This window comes from Lucilia sericata, unplaced genomic scaffold (assembly GCF_015586225.1).
Source record: "Lucilia sericata isolate MDLA Ls3-8-SP2 unplaced genomic scaffold, ASM1558622v1 Contig002692F_arrow, whole genome shotgun sequence".
NCBI classification, from domain to species: domain Eukaryota; kingdom Metazoa; phylum Arthropoda; class Insecta; order Diptera; family Calliphoridae; genus Lucilia; species Lucilia sericata.
Window position 1 is genome coordinate 5,844 of NW_023996418.1, and position 19,157 is coordinate 25,000.

General features: G+C 30.6%; 2 protein-coding genes across 3 annotated transcripts in view; one reads left to right on the forward strand and one right to left on the reverse strand.

Moving 5' to 3' along the window:
• The first annotated feature begins 8,601 nt into the window (after positions 1-8,601).
• On the forward strand, positions 8,602-14,943 carry LOC119614206 (valine--tRNA ligase). The gene is made up of 7 exons (XM_037970335.1): positions 8,602-8,910; positions 8,975-9,417; positions 9,477-10,748; positions 10,809-11,258; positions 11,326-11,776; positions 11,848-12,026; positions 14,726-14,943. The coding sequence occupies exons 1-7, from the start codon at positions 8,802-8,804 to the stop codon at positions 14,774-14,776; spliced, it is 2,955 nt and encodes a 984-aa protein (XP_037826263.1). The 5' UTR covers positions 8,602-8,801; the 3' UTR covers positions 14,777-14,943.
• An 8-nt stretch (positions 14,944-14,951) lies between these two features.
• LOC119614207 overlaps positions 14,952-19,157 on the reverse strand; it is a 6,934-nt gene continuing 2,728 nt past the window's right edge. The window contains exons 2-4 of one of the 2 annotated variants that reach the window (XM_037970337.1): positions 16,063-16,221; positions 15,268-15,975; positions 14,952-15,177 (exon numbers count right to left, since the gene is read on the reverse strand). In XM_037970337.1, the coding sequence (XP_037826265.1) occupies positions 15,101-15,177; positions 15,268-15,975; positions 16,063-16,221 (944 nt within the window). In that variant the 3' untranslated portion in view covers positions 14,952-15,100. Of the gene's footprint in view, positions 15,976-16,062; positions 16,222-19,157 lie in introns of both variants that reach the window. The other variant, XM_037970336.1, reaches the window with a different exon arrangement.

The window sequence follows — 19,157 nt, forward strand, 5'->3', positions numbered from 1 at the left end:
AAAATAATATAAGCAAATCTTAAATGCACTATATTGAATTTTGTTATTGCTTTTGCTGTTATTGTTGTTGCTGTTCAAGAAGAAAAAAAAAAACTGGGCCATGCGCGCTCTATTATTATAAAATTTGTTGGATGGTTGGTTGGCTGACTGGCTGGTTGGTTTGGTCTATTTTTCTTGTTTACCTCAACTATTACGTTTGAGTACACATCGTCATCATAATCATCTGTGTGTCTGTATCATTTATACACAACGTCACCATCACCATCGCCACCACTATCACCATCATCATCATGTTTAATTTTATCATTGTCAGTAAGTAGTTTTGTAATTTTGTTGCTGTTATTGTACACAATGTTCCAATTTTTTTGTTTTTTTTTGGGGGGGAGGTTTATACAAATACATCTGATCTGTAGACATGATTATAAATGTATTATAACTTTTGATTTGTATAGTGTTTGTTTATGTAAGTAATATTACTCAAGTGTTATTAACTGCTGTTTTAGTTGTCTGTCTTGCCCGCTTGTCAAAGTGACTTACCATTGATTTCAATTTGTGAAAAAATAACAACAAATCGGTTAAAAACTACAACAACTGTCAGAGAGCGGGTTGGATTAATAGTTATTTTTTTGAATTAAAAGTAGAAATGAAGACAAATTTAACAACACAAAAATTTTAATTTTTAAAAAATTACCTACTGAGAAATTGGTCTTCATCAAAAGCTTCATAAACCCACAAATCTTTGTAAACAAGTTTTTAAACAGAATTTCTTCTAGTTTTTTTAAACGATTATCTATTTTATTTCTCTTTATTATAAACATGTGGGAGAGTACTACTTGTACGTCGGTACAATTGCCAACAGATGATAGATGGAAAGTTTAATAATAGTCATAACTACTACTATAGCAGCAGCAGCAATAGCAGCGCCAACAAAAATTATAGTTAACTATTATTATTATTATCGTAGCGTAAATGAAAAAAAAAACTTAATCTCGTACAATCAAAATAATGTCATCAATTAGTTTCGACAGAAAAAAGCAAATAATAATAGAAAAAGTAACTATTATAGAAAGGAATAATTCGCAATAACACAATTCGTGTGCTGTTACAATTGAAATGTTTGCTCAAAGACATTTATTATTACAAATTGTCATTTTCTTTGATAAATTTTCTAATCGAAATGTTAAAATGTTGTATACCACAAGTTAATTTTTATTATAAAATTACTAATAATTTAAAAATTAATTTTTTTTTGTAATACATACATATTTCGAAGTGAAATATCAAAATAAACTAGAACTGAACTAGAACTGAACTAGAACTGAACTAGAACTGAACTAGAACTAGAACTGAACTAGAACTGAACTAGAACTGAACTAGAACTAGAACTGAACTAGAACTGAACTAGAACTGAACTAGAACTAGAACTGAACTAGAACTGAACTAGAACTGAACTAGAACTGAACTAGAACTGAACTAGAACTGAACTAGAACTGAACTAGAACTGAACTAGAACTGAACTAGAACTGAAATAGAACTGAACTAGAACTGAACTAGAACTGAACTAGAACTGAACTAGAACTGAACTAGAACTGAACTAGAACTGAACTAGAACTGAACTAGAACTGAACTAACTAGAACAGAACTAGAACTGAACTAGAACTGAACTAGAACTGAACTAGAACTGAACTAGAACTGAACCAGAACTGAACCAGAACTGAACTAGAACTGAACTAGAACTGAACTAGAACTGAACTAGAACTGAATTAGAACTGAACTAGAACTGAACTAGAACTGAACTAGAACTGAACTAGAACTGAACTAGAACTGAACTAGAACTGAACTAGAACTGAACTAGAACTGAACTAGAACTGAACTAGAACTGAACTAGAACTGAACTAGAACTGAACTAGAACTGAACTAGAACTGAACTAGAACTGAACTAGAACTGAACTAGAACTGAACTAGAACTGAACTAGAACTGAACTAGAACTGAACTAGAACTGAACTAGAACTGAACTAGAACTGAACTAGAACTGAACTAGAACTGAACTAGAACTGAACTAGAACTGAACTAGAACTGAACTAGAACTGACTAGAACTGAACTAGAACTGAACTAGAACTGAACTAGAACTGAACTAGAACTGAACTAGAACTGAACTGGAACTGAACTAGAACTGAACTAGAACTGAACTAGAACTGTACTAGAACTGAACTAGAACTGAACTAGAACTGAACTAGAACTGAACTAGAACTGAACTAGAACTGAACTAGAACTGAACTAGAACTGAACTAGAACTGAACTAGAACTGAACTAGAACTGAACACAATTTTAAGAAAAATCGAGTTTTGAAATTCGAAAGTTTAGTGTCAAATAATAACACAGGTCGACAAAAATATACTTTTGTGAATGATCGAGCTAAATCCGAATCTGACCTCACATTTTCTTCATTACCTGAGAGATTCCAGATATCTTGTCCTGAAGTTAGGTATGGATCCAATATTTTATAAACAATATTTACACAGCATAACAACATCTGCACTATAGTATTGTAGGGTATACCATAAATATAACGAAAACCATTATTTTTCAAAGGCTTTTTCAAATACTATTTTAAAGTTGTCAGAATGGACTTTCAGATGTTATTCAACATTGTAAAAATTAGATTGTCTTGGCGCTGTTATAACATCTCAAAAAAGGCCGAAAATTGCATTTTTTTTAAACTTCAGGAAGCGATATCTCATGAATCAGATGTAATAGAGAAAATGTCCTATTACCAAAGACTAGCTTGGTCTCAGTGTTTCGACTTTTTTTTTAAATTTTGTCGTAAGTAACATATATTTTGAAGTTATGTACTTTCTTTGGGTAGGAACTACCAAAACTATGAAATTTACATTAATTTAATAATCATTCTTTATTTTTATTTTATAATTAAACTCTCACCTTTAAAAGTCTATTTATTAATTATACATTACTGTTTGTTACGTACTTTAAAACAAAATATGTCATTATTAAAAAATCATTATCTTTCTGGCCAAAGTTTATTAATAATTACTTTATAAATACTAATAATAATAAAAAAGCAAAGGAAATTTAACATTACAATAAATTTACAAAATATTTAATTACTATGTAATAATTTCTTATTATTTTTGAAAACTTTTTTTAAAGGTGTTTAATTATGTCCTCAATAGTTTAAAAAACTAATGACGTCTTTAAAATTAAATTCCTCAAGAATAAAATATAAAATAATTGATCAATGTTCAAAGTTTTTCTATTGTTTAAAGAAAATTTGTTTCTAATGACAACATTACAACGTAATCAAGTAATTATTAATTCGAATAAAGTTCGTGTGCTAATAGTAGCGAAGTAAAAACATTTATATCATGTCATATTCTAAGGACAAATAATTTAGAAAGAAATTTTTTACAATTTTGTAGTACAAATAAAAATACTAAAATTAATGATTGAATGTCAAAGTGCCGTGTAAAATAAATTACTTAAAAACACTTTTTATTTACACAGACTGGGGTATATTTGTCTTTATATACATTTGTATGTAAGTAAATTATTTACTTAAAATAAGCAAATATGTATATGAAAAGAAGGGGGTGATTAAATAAACTCACATTAAGTTAAAAAATAAACAATAAGAAAAGTAAAAATCTGATTAACTACTACAATAAAGCGACAAAAATTGCAGACAAATAACTAACATTTATATTTGCTTAGTATTTTAGACGATTTTTAACTGATATAGAATAACAACAAAGAAATAATAAAATTTATTTTTTAGACTATCAATATAAAATACATATTTATTTATTTATCTTGTACATGTTCAGGCACAGGTTTGAAAAATGTATTTTTAACTTATTTTTCAATATAATATCTGACGTTCTTATCAGGCTAATCTATTAATTGTCAAATTTTTTAATAATATAAACCCAAAATAATACTGTCAATATACATAATTCTTAAACATACAATCATGCACATATAATGTATGTACTGTGCAAGGCGACTATAAAACGGAGTCATTTCAACAGCTGATTTTTTTATTCATGAACATTTATACTGTCAAAATTTATAACAATATCAAGATGATGATTGAGATATTAACAGTATGCATCATACTTCGCGAAAGCTTATACCAAACGAAAGTTTTTCTTAAAAAGAATGTGCTAATAAAAGTGATTGACTATTGTTCTCGATCAATAAATCAGTATTTTGAAGTAAAAAACTACAACTGAATTTTATCTGAACTAGAAGTGAAGAACTGCCCTAGAATATAACTAGCAAGAACTGAACCGGACCATGAACTGAACTAGAACTGTACTAGAACGGAATTAGAACTAAGCAAGAACAGAACTAGAACTGAGCAAGAACTGAACTAGAACTGACTAAAACTGAACTAGAACTGAACTAGAAACTGAACTAGAACTGAACTAGAACTGAACTAGAACTGAACGAGAACTGAACTAGAACTGAATTAGAACTGAACTAGAACTGAACTAGAACAGAACTAGAACTGAACTAGAACTGAACTAGAACTAGAACTGAACTAGAACTGAACTAGAACTAGAACTATGAACTAGAACTGAACTAGAACTGAACTAGAACTGAACTAGAACTGAACTAGAACTGAACTAGAACTGAACTAGAACTGAACTAGAACTGAACTAGAACTGAACTAGAACTGAACTAGAACTGAACTAGAACTGAACTAGAACTAGAACTGAACTAGAACTGAACTAGAACTGAACTAGAACTGAACTAGAACTGAACTAGAACTGAACTAGAACTGAACTAGAACTGAACTAGAACTGAACTAGAACTGAACTAGAACTGAACTAGAACTGAACTAGAACTAGAACTGAACTAGAATTAGAACTGAACTAGAACTGAACTAAAACCGGACCAAGAACTGAACTAGAACGGAATTAGAACTGAGCAAGAACTGAACTAGAACTGAGCAAGAACTGAACTAGAACTGAACTAAAACTGAACTAGAACTGATCTAGAACTGAACTAGAACTGAACTAGAACTGAACTAGAACTGAACTAGAACTGAACTAGAACTAAACTAGAACTAAACTAGAACTGAACTAGAACTGAACTAGAACTGAACTAGAACTGAACTAGAACTGAACTAGAACTGAACTAGAACTGAACTAGAACTGAACTAGAACTGAACTAGAACTGAACTAAAACTGAACTAGAACTGAACTAGAACTGAACTAGAACTGAACTAGAACTGAACTAGATCAGAACTAGAACTGAACTAGAACTGAACTAGAACTGAACTAGAACTGAACTAAAACTGAACTAGAACTGAACTAGAACTGAACTAGAACTGAACTAGAACTGAACTAGAACTGAACTAGAACTGAACTAGAACTGAACTAGAACTGAACTAGAACTGAACTAGAACTGAACTAGAACTGAACTAGAACTTAACTAGAACTGAGCTAGAACTGAACTGGAACTGAACTAGAAATGAACTAGAACTGAACTAGAACTGAACTAGAACTGAACTAGAACTGAACTAGAACTGAACTAGAACTGAACTAGAACTGAACTAGAACTGAACTAGAACTGAACTAGAACTGAACTAGAACTGAACTAGAACTGAACTAGAACTGAACTAGAACTGAACTAGAACTACTGAACTAGAACTGAACTAGAACTGAACTAGAACTGAACTAGAACTTAACTAGAACTAAACTAGAACTGAACTAGAACTGAACTAGAACTTAACTAGAACTAAACTAGAACTGAACTAGAACTGAACTAGAACTGAACTAGAACTGAACTAAAACTGAACTAGAACTGAACTAGAACTGAACTAGAACTGAACTAGAACTGAACTAGAACTGAACTAGAACTGAACTAGAACTTAACTAGAACTAAACTAGAACTGAACTAGAACTGAACTAGAACTGAACTAGAACTGAACTAGAACTGAACAAGAACTGAACAAGAACTGAACTAGAAATGAACTAGAACTGAACTTAAACTTATCTAGAACTGAACTAGAACATAAATTAACAAGAAATGTTCCATTTGAAGTCAAAATATATGATTTAAACTGTTTATCAATAGGATCGAAAAATATACGAGATATAATCGGTCAGTCCAAATTAATCGACAGCCGTACAAACAGCTTTTACCTAGTAAAGCCGTTTACACTCATTAAAAGTGTTTGATTCCTAAAAGTCTTAATAAAATAGTAGTCATACCTATTCTATATTCGAGAATTTGCATAAAAACACTCAAAAACTCGATTATAATGGATAAAAAATTATAGACTATTTCTTAATTAGGTATAAAATAATGCAAACAATCCAATTCGAATTTATAATTTTCGTAATATTATGAAATTTAATTAAGTTTAGTACCATGCGAACAAATAGCAAAATAGGGGACTTTAAATTTTTTTTTTATTTTTAGTTAAAGCTTTTGGAATTCAAGTTTTATCTCAAATAGGTATGAGTTTAATTAAAAAATCATTTAAGGATGTGTCTAATTATTCTAATTATAATTAAAATGATAATAATTATTAATAAATAAACATGGAATGAAAATAACACAAAAAGGTAGATAAGAAACAAAATAAAAAAGTACCTAAACAATTACTATCTTTATTTGTTTTGTAGAATATTTTCATAAGATTGTTGTTGTTTCTGTTCAAATTTAATAATTTTTTCCAGTTTTACTTCAGAAAACAAAATTTGTTTTTTTTTCACTAAATGTAAACATTAACTAACACACAAATAAAATAAACGAGAAAACACAAACACGAAAAATAAATATAAAATAAAAAAATTAAAACAGGAGAGTGGGGTTGTTTTTAGTTGTTTTTGCTTTACTCACTTAAAAACTCTCTTGGTTTGTTTTTAGGTTAAGTTCCGTTTTTTTTCGGTTTCCAAAAAGGGGGGTTTGTTAATTTTTATTTATTCTAGCATTTGCTTGTTTGTATTTATATTTTGTTACTTTATGTGATGTAAAAAATTCAGGTGATTTCTCTGGGTTTTCTTTTTTTTTTTGTATTACACTTCTTCCATGAAGATTTTTTTCTCGGTGTTGTAAAAAAGTAGAGGAAGAAAAATTTTTTTGTTTGAAAACCCCTTGGTTTTTTACATAATTTTTCCAATTACAAACAAATTTATTTAATTTTTTAACAAAAGCTTTTTTAATTTTAACAATTGAGTAGAAAAAATTAGTTTTCGTTGGTTTATTACAAAAAAAAAAACGTATTTTTATATGTATGAAAAATATTTTTTCAAATTTTAATTATGAAATTATTTTCACACGCGCTCTATGTTCTTTCTGTTTATAACAACAGCCAGTAGTTTTTTTATTTTATTAAGTTTAGTTTGATTTAATTAAGTTTTTCTATTAGATTTTTAAATATTATGGGTTATTTTTGTTTTCCGTAAAAAAATTTAGCGCGTTTACGATGTGAATGCTGTAAAATTTTTCAACCAACTAATTGGAATTTTGTGTAGGGAAAAATCAATCTTTTTGTGGTTTCTCTTTTGACCCTTCAATACGCACCTGCGCTGTTTTTCTTTGTTTTTGCTGCTAATTTGACATTTTGTTTTGTAACACCATTTTTTTATTTCGTTTTTTTTCTTTCTTGCAAAAAATGCTAATTAGAAAATTATTCTAACTATAAAATTAAAAGAAATTTTATTACCAATTTTATGGGGAATTTAAAATATACTTCGTTTTTAAAAGATTTGCTTAAAAAACTCCCACTTTATATTTCTACTTTACCTTTTTTCCGCTAGCTTTTATCTATTTTTGCTGCCGTAATTTTCTTCTTTAAATAGAAGTTTTCTTTTGTTGTTTTTTGCAAAATCTTTTTTATTTTTGCATATTCTCTAGCAGTATGTTGTTATTTTTAAGTTATTCTATGCATTTATTTATAATTTTTGATATTTTTAACTATTTTTTCACTGCAACTATACCCGGACAAATTTTCTTGTTACGTCTTCTTATTTTTTTGTGTATTTTTCACATACAAGTGCAGAAGAACAACAACAACTGATTGTCATGGTTGTATAAAAAGGGGAGTAAATTTTTATAACAGTGTTGGTATCAGTTGTAAAGTATTTTAAATAATATAACTTTTTTAATCAAAAATATTAAAAAATGAGAGTAACATATTTTTTTAATTTTTTATTAAAATTTCAAATGTTATTATTAAAAAAATATATGACTTTATATTTTCATTAATATGTTATGTTCTAAAAATACTTGTAATCAAAAAAGAAGGTAGGAAAGAAGGTATAAATAAAAGTTGTATGGGTCGTCGAAAAAGGAGTTAATTATTATACCTTACACCACTATAGTGGGGAGGGTATTATGCGTTTGTGCTGATGTTTGTAACACCCAAAAATTTGTCCTACATCCACCTTAAAGTATAGCAATCGGCTCAAAATCGCTTTCTGAATCGATTTAGTTAAGTCCGTCTGTGTTTTCATGTAAACACGATGAAATTCTATATAAATAACTTTGATATAGAGGTAAATTCCTCTTCCAAAATTTTTAAGGATAGACCCATATAAGCCCTCATGTAGAAAATATCTTTGGTGTAGGTTATCATATGATCGGCCATGCCTGAGTAGACATACATTAGTACATACTTAATTTACCATATTACACTGCATTACCATAAACAATTGTCACAAAACGGAAAGAAGAAGAATCAAAACAAAAACAGATGATCGGCTTAACTCTACAGCTGATGTAATCATTGCCTAAAAGCGAAATTTTCGTAAATTTTTGCTAAAAATGTATTATAAACTTTTGCAATTTTCTAATAAAATAAATCAAAAAAATTATGTAAAACCTGCAAATCTATTAATTTACCTCCAGCGACAACGTTGGACCTCAAATTTAGGTGATGACACTACCAATTTCATTGATAAATTTTTTATAAACTGTTTTATATTTTTCTGCAACAGCCTCCTTAGCACCGGGTTATCAACCAAAATTAGTGGAACAAGACAAATGGCAGAAGAGTTACTCACAGCCTAGCGAGTCTAAAGGTAAATGTAAACCGGGTACTTTTCGTATGTTGCTACCACCACCCAATGTTACCGGAAATTTACACTTGGGTCATGCTCTCATGGCCACAGTACAGGATGTCATATGTCGGCAACAAAGACAATTGGGTTATGAAATTGTTTGGATACCGGGAACAGATCATGCTGGTATTGCCACCCAAGTGGTGGTGGAAAAGAAATTATTAAAAGAGAAAGGTGTCACTAGACATCAAATAGGACGTGAGGAGTTTTTGAAGGAAGTATGGAAATGGAAAGAAGAAAAAGGTGAGGGCATAACTCAAGATTTGCGTAAGTTGGGTTGTACTCTAACATGGGATAGAGAGTATTTTACCATGGATAAGGTAAGTGGAAGTAAATATTTATTTTGAATTTTTAGGTTAAAGAAATTGTAATATTTTAGCGTCAGGCTTATGCTGTCAATGAAGCATTTATACGCTTGTTTGAGGAGGGTCTTATGACACGCAGAGAGTCTCTAGTCAATTGGTCCTGTGCCTTAGAATCAGCCATTTCTGATATTGAGGTAGAAACTTTGGATTTGAAAGGTGCCACCGAAGTTGCGGTGCCTGGTTATGATAAAAATATTACTTTTGGCCGCATTTATGATATAAAGTATAAAATTTTGGGTAGTGATAACGAATTTATAACAGTATCCACCACCAGACCTGAAACTTTACTGGGCGATGTGGCTGTTGCTGTAAATCCTACAGATGAGCGATATAAAAAGTATCGTGATATGCCGGAGGTTTTGTTGTGGCATCCCTTCCGTGAAGAAACTATACCTCTAGTATTCGATGTAACAGTTGAACCAGAGTTTGGTACAGGCGCAGTTAAAATTACTCCGGCTCATGATCGTAATGATTTCGATTTGGCCAATAGGCATTTACTTAAAGCCAAACAGGTATTTACCCCTACCGGTGCCATAAATGAGGACTACAAACAGTTTGCTTTATTGCCACGTTTTGAGGCTCGCGAAAAAATTTTGCAACAGCTAGGAGAATTGCAGCTATTAACTGGTGTGAGGGACCATAACATGCAATTACCCATTTGCTCACGCTCTAAGGATGTCATCGAGTATATGTTGAGAAAACAATGGTTTTTGCACTGTCAACCCATGGCCGATGAGGCTTTGGCTGAAGTTTTAAGTGGACGTTTACAAATTGTACCACCTAATTTTGAAATTGATTGGCAAAAGTGGCTGGAAAATTGTCATGATTGGTGTGTGTCGCGACAATTGTGGTGGGGTCATCAGATACCAGCCTATAAGGCTGTAGATAATACAACCAATGAATCCACTTGGGTGGCTGCTCATTCAGCGGACGAAGCTTTAAGTAAAGCAGCAGACATTTTAAAATCAAACTCAATAACAGTGACACAGGATTCTGATGTTTTGGATACTTGGTTTTCATCAGCTTTACTGCCATTTTCCGCCTCCAATTGGCCTTCTGAAGAATATAAGAAAGATTATCCTTTAGATGTTATGGAGACGGGGCATGATATCTTATTCTTTTGGGTAGCCAGAATGGTAATGTTGGGTGTGAAGCTGACGGGCTCAGCACCTTTTAAAAAAGTACTTTTAAATGGCATAGTATGTGATGCTCATGGACGTAAAATGTCCAAGAGTTTGGGTAATGTAGTGACTCCTCAACAAGTAGTGCAGGGAGCTTCACTGGAGGTAAATTATTGCTCTTAATATTCATATCTAAATGATCAAGTTTATACTTATACATTTTAGTCGCTACAAGAGGATGTCAAAACTTCCCACAAAGCGGGCATTTTAAGTGCTACAGAGTTGCAAAAATCCCTTAAAGGTTTGCAGCGTATGTTTCCTCAGGGTATACAAGAATGTGGTACGGATGCCTTACGTTTTACCCTTTGCAGTCACAACATCAAAAGTCATTTTATCAATTTCGACGTCAATGAATGCTACACCAATAAATTGTTCCTAAATAAAATATGGCAAGCTACAAGATTTACTTTGGGAGCAGCAGAACGTTTAAATATGCCTTTAAATGAAGTGGAATCTATGAATCATGTTCCCCTAACGAAATGGGATCTATGGATTTTAAGTCGTTTAGCGGAAACCTTAAAAATATGCCAAGAAAGCTTTGAAAACTATAATTTACATGCCGCCACCCACGCTTTAAAGCAATTTTTGTACAATAATTTATGTGATGTGTATGTGGTGAGTTAAATTATCAATATTTCCTATTAATTAGATTCAATTAAGTTAATATACTTACTTAAAATAGGAAACCTGTAAAGCTAACATAAATTCCCAAAAGTCTGAGGGTTACATACACTGTGCCACTTTAGCCACTGCTTTAAGCTGGTCTCTACAGGCAATGAGTCCTTTTACTCCCTACCTAAGTGAAGAATTGCTAAAATATTTGCCTCAAAATATCGAAATTGAACTAAATAGATTCCATAATACTCAATTAGAGCAAGAAATTAATGAAATTTTGGATATTTCACAAAATATAAGACAACTTAAGAGTCGTCATAATATATCCAAAAAATATGATCCACAATTAAAGCTGTATGCTCATAATGAAGAAGCTTTACAGCTCTTGCAAAGCCATATACAGGAAATACAAGCTTTAACTTTGGTAAGAGGTGTACACTTGGAAATGTTAACTGATAGTTCTAAAACAAATAAGGATTTGAAATTATTTTCCACTGCTGGGCATTTGTGTAGTTTTGGTGAGTTTATTTGTTGGCATTTGTATTATTTTTTATTTTTTTTTTAAATAAACTTGTTTCTGTTTTTTAAGGTATTTCCACGAATGATTTGTACAAACCTAAGGAAGAAAAGTCAAAGTTAGCTAATAATCTTAACGAACAGAAATTACAGAAACTGGAAGCTGAATTGAAACGCTATCAAATGCGTATGGAAAATGAGGGTTTCCGTAAGTCAGCCAGTGCAGAGGTACAGGAGAAACATGCCCAAAAGGTAAGACGATTTTGAGATTTTCTTTAACATTTTAATAAAACTATAGACTAGACCAGGGGTCGGCAAACTACGGCTCGCGAGCCAAAGGCTGCTCTTTGGATGTGGAGCTGTGGCTCTTTAGTTTCATAAACACTTTCTTATTTTATAAAAAAAATATTTATATATTTTAAAATCTTTCGGAATTGATTAACGAGCAGTGTTTGTTAATATTAACAAAACAATTCGCAAACGTTTCTACAATATACACAACTTTTCATCTTTGTTTAATCGTTCTGTACGTAAGCAAAATAAAGCAAATTATTTTTGGGCGAGAAAGAACGAAAACAAAACAATTAGTTTTCAGTCATTTCCTTGCTTTTATTTACCCTTGTGCCATTTGGAATTGGTACTGGATCTCTAGAAATGCAGTTGATCAATTTAAGTAGTAAAGCTTTGGTTGTGGAAAATTGTCAAAGTTTAAAAGCCAACTAACAATTGAAAGTTTAGAGTCGTTTGTGAAACTTTAAACAACAAGTTGTGATCCAAACTTTCTAAAGCCATACAAACCTATCTCTCCCACTGAATTTGTTCCATGTATAAGGTATTATTGTAAGAAAATGTTTAATTCTTTAAATTTTTAATTGAAAAGTTCACTATAAACGAATGGGGCATCATGAGCGCTCCTACGAAGATAAGATGTAAATCATGATCATACATTCCGAAATTTTCATATTTTTCGAATTAAAACATATTTTTTGGAAATTGAAAGTATCGTAATTAATTAATTAATAATGTAGAGAGTTTAGATACAGTTAAATACTAAAAACTTGGTCCATTTGAAAACCTCAATATTTAAATATTGCATGTTTTAGAAACGTTTTACAGTGATCTATAAAAGATTTATATATTTTCAACATAAAATTTTTGGCTATAAATAAGGGACCAGAAAGCGTATTATGGACCCATCGTTACAGAATTTGGTACAGATATTTTTGTTTCTATAAATTTGTTTATGACGAATTTCACAACTATGCCGGTATTATGAGCGTTAAAGTCATTTTCCGAAGAAGAATTTATATGCGGGTATGGTCAACAATGAACTGATCATTAAAAAATTTTGGAGAGAGATTTTTCTTCCTATAATACTTGTTAGAGTCATTTTCCGATGTAGATCTCATAAAAGGGGATTGGTCAATTATGTTCGGATCGTCTTAAAATTTGGTCGAGAAATTTTGTTCTAATAAAACTTGTTTGTGTCAAATTTCGTAGCTTTTATTAGGTCACTTAAGAGCGATAGGGTAATTTTCTAGTGGTGATCTTATATGGTGGTAGGATCAATTATGAGTCGATAGTCACCAAATTTGGTAAAGAGATTTTTGTTCTTGTTTGTGTTGAATTTCGTCATAATACAGCTATTATTAAGACAGTTATGAGCGTTAAAATCAAATTTGGAAGATAGATATTGGTTCTTATAAAAGTTGTTTATTTTGAATTTCGTTGAAATATTGCTACTGTTAAGTCAATTATGATCGTTAGTCATTTTCTTAAAAGGACCTTATATTGGGGTTGGTAAAATATGGTTCGATGTCCGCAATACATCACAATATAATTTCTGTTTGCATAAAAAAAACTTTATCTTGATTGCCGCCAAATTAATATATTACTTTATGCTGTATTATTTGCGTCATCAATTTTCGTTACTTTTGCATTTCCTGATATGCTTCGAAAAGCCTTTTAAATTATAGCACTGTCGCCCTACTCTAATAAACTTCTATATTTTTATATAACGAGTGTTTAAAAAATGCATTCGAATGACACATAAAAATTCAAAAAGTATTTGTAGTCAAAAATCTATAAGAAAGATTTCATGCATAATGTCCTGTAGATAATTAAATCAAAAATTATGTTTTTGAAGTGAATTCATAAAGTATTTCGTCATATGAAATCCAAAAAGCCCTAAGTTACATTGAACAAGTTTTTTAGGAGAAGCAAAAAACCGTTTTGCTTACGGAGATATGAAACTTACGCCCTTGAGAATTTTTTTTTCTGAAACCCAAAAGGGCGTAAGTTACATTAAAAATAGTAAGTTTTAACATTTTCAACTAAATTCAAATCAGGTTTTTTTGGTTTTGTTTTCATAAAGATTTTCGGAAATTGGAATTTTTCTTTGAAAAAATTCTAAAACTGTTAAAATAATCTCTATATTACAAGGATTCGCTAAAAGTGCCATTTTTGTTTTATTTGACTTATAACATTTCACAGTTTCGAAGTTAAAAATTTAAAAGAATTTTAAAATTTTCATGAATTTTAAGGTAATTTTATAACATAACCTTTTAGAATTTCTTTGATAGGGACGCTGATTTTAATTGTGGGAGTGTAAAATTTAGCAGGAACATGCATTTTGATACGGTGCGTCATAATCAATCAAAAAGTCGATTTTGATTTTTTTGTAACTTTGGATTTCATATGACGATTTGTAAAGTTTTAATAAACAAAAATTTTGTGGCTCTTTTAAAACATATGTTTTGTAAACTGTAAATTTTGGCTCTTCCGACTCAAAAGTTTGCCGACCCCTGGACTAGACTATAAACTAGACATCAATTCGTGTGAACTTGTTTCATAACTAATCACAACAAATTCCCAAATGTTTCCTGAGTTCCTAAATTAAATTTTTAAAATCTTAAATACTTTATCTTATATTTCTTGTCCTTTCATTACAGATCCAACAATTGGTGGTAGAAATTGAAAAAATTAAATCCATTGCTAGTTGATTGTTTGTTTTTTAATATAAATTATTATAAATAACTATTGTTTTTTTCTTTTTATTACAAAAATATGCGTTAATATTATGTTATATTGTAATTATAAAAAAACTGTTTAAACTTAAATTAAATTTCTTAAATAAAAAAACTATTTAAAGGCTAAAAGTCCTTATTTTACTTAAATTAAGTACATTTGTTATTTTATTTTCCACTGTTTTTTTTTTTTTATTTTTAATTTGTTGTTAATAAATCGTCTTAAAGCTCTCAACCTATAAATTCCTCAGTCATTAAAAAAATAATGATTTGTATAAAAAAAACACTGCAGCAATCTCATCATATAACCGGACAGCCACTTTGTGAATACGAAAGATAAAATCCACGATTTGATATATCGAAATCCTCATTGTCATCTGTAACGACATACAAAACAAAAGGTTTGGTAGAGCTGGTGGTGGATACCAAACCCAAACCACAAAAACGATCACTGGGTAAGGTGTTACCATTTTGTGTGGGATTTGGTATGATAACAAAGTCGGTGGTACATTCTTGACTTTGTACTGCCTCCGTGGCCAAGAGTGAAGGATCTACAGCACCCACATCATTGGTGAGAGTAAAGGAATAGGCATCCGAGTCTACTTGGCTCCAGGTTATAGAACATTTATTTGCACCCATACGTATACAAATGCCATAACGATGATTAGCTATTTGTCTACTACCCGGCACACCAATCGAATTGGGTAAAGAACTGGCCGCCGAACCATAATTGAAACTCTGTACGGTGCCACTGTCCTCCATATAGTATTGCAGACAGCCGGAGGGCGCCAGTGTGGGTGAGGCACATGCTAATTGTGCTATTTGTAATTGCCACTGACGATTGAAGGTATAACTGGAGGAGGTGGCTACTGAAATGGTTATGGGTGATTCACCATTGAAATCTACATAAACATGTTGTCCTGAATTATCACCACATATGGCTGGTACACGCGACGAACCGCCCGTTATCTGTAGAGAATCGGTCAAACAGAAACCATCACCATTTGGTGGAGCCAATTGTAGCGAAAGAAAATCAATTCTAAGTTGACAAATATTTGAATCGCAGGGTTGCACCACTATGGTACATCGGCCGCCGCCACTGTAGGTACCCGGATAGCCGGAGTTGTAGAAATAGGTGTTATTGTATTGGGTGGTAGCGCCGCAGGTTTTCTGATCTGTGTAAAGATAGAGACATTATTTTTAGATTAATTTTATTTTATAAACTAAATAACTCTTTAGTTTCCTAAGGAAACTTTCCTTACATATACAACAAACCGCCTGGTTGGTAATGGTTGAACAACCTCCTGCTGAAACTCCTCCATTATCGGCACATTCTCCTCTCACCATACAAGTGCCATGAAGATTATTCTTGCCTGTACACACCTCATTGGCAAAACGACCAATTGTATAGAAAGGAAACCCTGCAAATATAAAAATAACATTTCCGTAATTAAAATTTTTAATATAAAATTCCAACATTTGCAATTAGCTAAAAAAAAACAATTTTTTAAATTTTATTTAGGAAGGATAAAATTAATAACTGAAAAAATTTTGTTAAAATAAGAAAATTCGTCTACCCTTTTCTCCTACTCTACCCCTCTAGCTAAAATTCCATTTCATTTCATGTCATTCCTTCTAATTTAATCCCCATTTCAGTTCTCAATAAGCCGTGGTCGCGTAAAGGTGTCAGTCGCATGTCGTTAAATTAAAATCTTAAAAAAGTGTTATTAAAACAATAAAGAATTAAAGCAAATTATAATAAATATATAATAAAGTGCAAATTTAATTAAAATTAATAGTTTTTTGTTTAAAAAGTGAAGAACTTAATCCTCAAAATAACCAATTTAATAATCTCAAATACGCATTTTTGCAAGTCACTTGTTTTTTTTTTCCTTACATACATATACACATACAAAAGTATACGCGCATCTTCATAAAGAAAAGAAAAAACAGCAACAGTTTTGTTGTTTTTGTTTTGGAGCTCAACTTTTTATTTGTTTTGCTTGCGCTATTGGTTTAACAACAACTACTTTTGGTTTCATTTCCGTTAGCATATTTTTTGTCTTAATTTCCTTGTTCCTCTCTGATTCATTTTTTGCATTGTTATAAATTTTTTAGATTTTCTGTTTTTAATATAAAATCCTTAATAAGAGTTATTAATTAATAAAAAACAGTATAGAAAGGAAACCCTAAAAATAAATAAAAACATTTCTATAATTAAAATTTTAAAAACAAGATTCCAACATCTGCAATTAGCTATAAAATAAACAATTATTTAAAGATTTTAGGAAGGATAAAGTTAATAACTGACAAAAGTTGTTATGTTATTAAAATTAGAAAATTCGTGAACCCTTTTCATCCACTCTACCCCTCTAGTCTTAATTCCATTTCGTTTCATGTTATTCCTTACAATTGAGACTAGACTATAAACTAGACTATAAACTAGACTATAGACTAGACTATAGACTAGACTATAGACTAGACTATAGACTAGACTATAGACTAGACTATAGACTAGACTATAGACTAGACTATAGACTAGACTATAGACTAGACTATAGACTAGACTATAGACTAGACTATAGACTAGACTATAGACTAGACTATAGACTAGACTATAGACTAGACTATAGACTAGACTATAGACTAGACTATAGATTAGACTATAGACTAGACTATAGACTAGACTATAGACTAGACTATAGACTAGACTATAGACTAGACTATAGACTAGACTATAGACTAGACTATAGACTAGACTATAGACTAGACTATAGACTAGACTATAGACTAGACTATAGACTAGACTATAGACTAGACTATAGACTAGACTATAGACTAGACTATAGACTAGACTATAGACTAGACTATAGACTAGACTATAGACTATAGACTAGACTATAGACTAGACTATAGACTAGACTATAGACTAGACTATAGACTAGACTATAGACTAGACTATAGACTAGACTATAGACTAGACTATAGACTAGACTAGACTGATAGACTAGACTATAGACTAGACTATAGACTAGACTATAGACTAGACTAGACTATAGACTAGACTATAGACTAGACTATAGACTAGACTATAGACTAGACTATAGACTAGACTATAGACTAGACTATAGACTAGACTATAGACTAGACTATAGACTAGACTATAGACTAGACTATAGACTATAGACTATACTAGACTAGACTATAGACTAGACTATAGACTAGACTATAGACTAGACTATAGACTAGACTATAGACTAGACTATAGACTAGACTATAGACTAGACTATAGACTAGACTATAGACTAGACTATAGACTAGACTATAGACTAGACTATAGACTAGACTATAGACTAGACTATAGACTAGACTATAGACTAGACTATAGACTAGACTATAGACTAGACTATAGACTAGACTATAGACTAGACTATAGACTAGACTATAGACTAGACTGTAGATTAGACTATAGACTAGACTATAGACTAGACTATGGACTAGACTATAAAATGGATATTCATTAGACCATGGACTATAGAATAGACTAGACTATACACTAGATTATATACTAGACTACAACATAGATTATACTATAGATTAGACTATAGACTTGAACAAAGAATTACTATAGAGTAGACCATAGACTTGAATACAAAATAGACTAAACTATAGACTAGACATAATAATAGATTATAAGTATACTATACTATAACAAAGAACTACTACGTGGACGATTTATCAAGAGTTGCTAAGTTAAAAAAAAAAGTACCGAAAACGTCGTAAGGATAAGATAGGGAAAGAAATAAGATTTTTTCCAAAGCTTTGCCAAATTTTCTGAAGACCCCAGATATCTTCGGGATCTCAACAACTAATAATTGTATTAAACATGCATTCAAAAAGACGGAGAAAAAAATATAAATAATTGTGGTTTTAATTTTTTTGCAAATTAAATCTGCAAATAATATGAATATGAAATTAATATAAAATATCAGCGTGCCACATAAATAAATAAAAGATAAAAAATTGCCTTAAAAGCGTAATGTTGTGTTATTGTTTAAAAATTTTAAAAATAAATAAATAAAAAAAGTATTTTAAAAATAAGAAAAAAGTTCATTAAAACTAATAAAAAAAGCTTAAAAAATATGAAAAAATTAATTAAAGTTCATTATGGCCTTTTTTAAATAAAATAGTGAAATTTAAATAAATTAAAAATAAATTTAAAAAAAAGTGTTTGTGATTTAAATTATCCACCTGTCAGAAACATAAAAACCTAAACAAATATAAACAGGTAAAGTAATAAAATTATATTAATTCAAAATTAATCCATCGTTTTTTGTTTCCATTAAACTATTTATGT

Coding starts and splice junctions, on each gene's coding strand:
- LOC119614206 (XM_037970335.1), top strand. CDS start 8,802: ATGTATTATAAACTTTTGCAATTTTCTAATAAAATAAATCAAAAAAAT. Junction 11,259..11,325: donor ATTTATGTGATGTGTATGTG/GTGAGTTAAATT, acceptor TACTTAAAATAG/GAAACCTGTAAAGCTAACAT. Junction 12,027..14,725: donor AGGAGAAACATGCCCAAAAG/GTAAGACGATTT, acceptor CTTTCATTACAG/ATCCAACAATTGGTGGTAGA.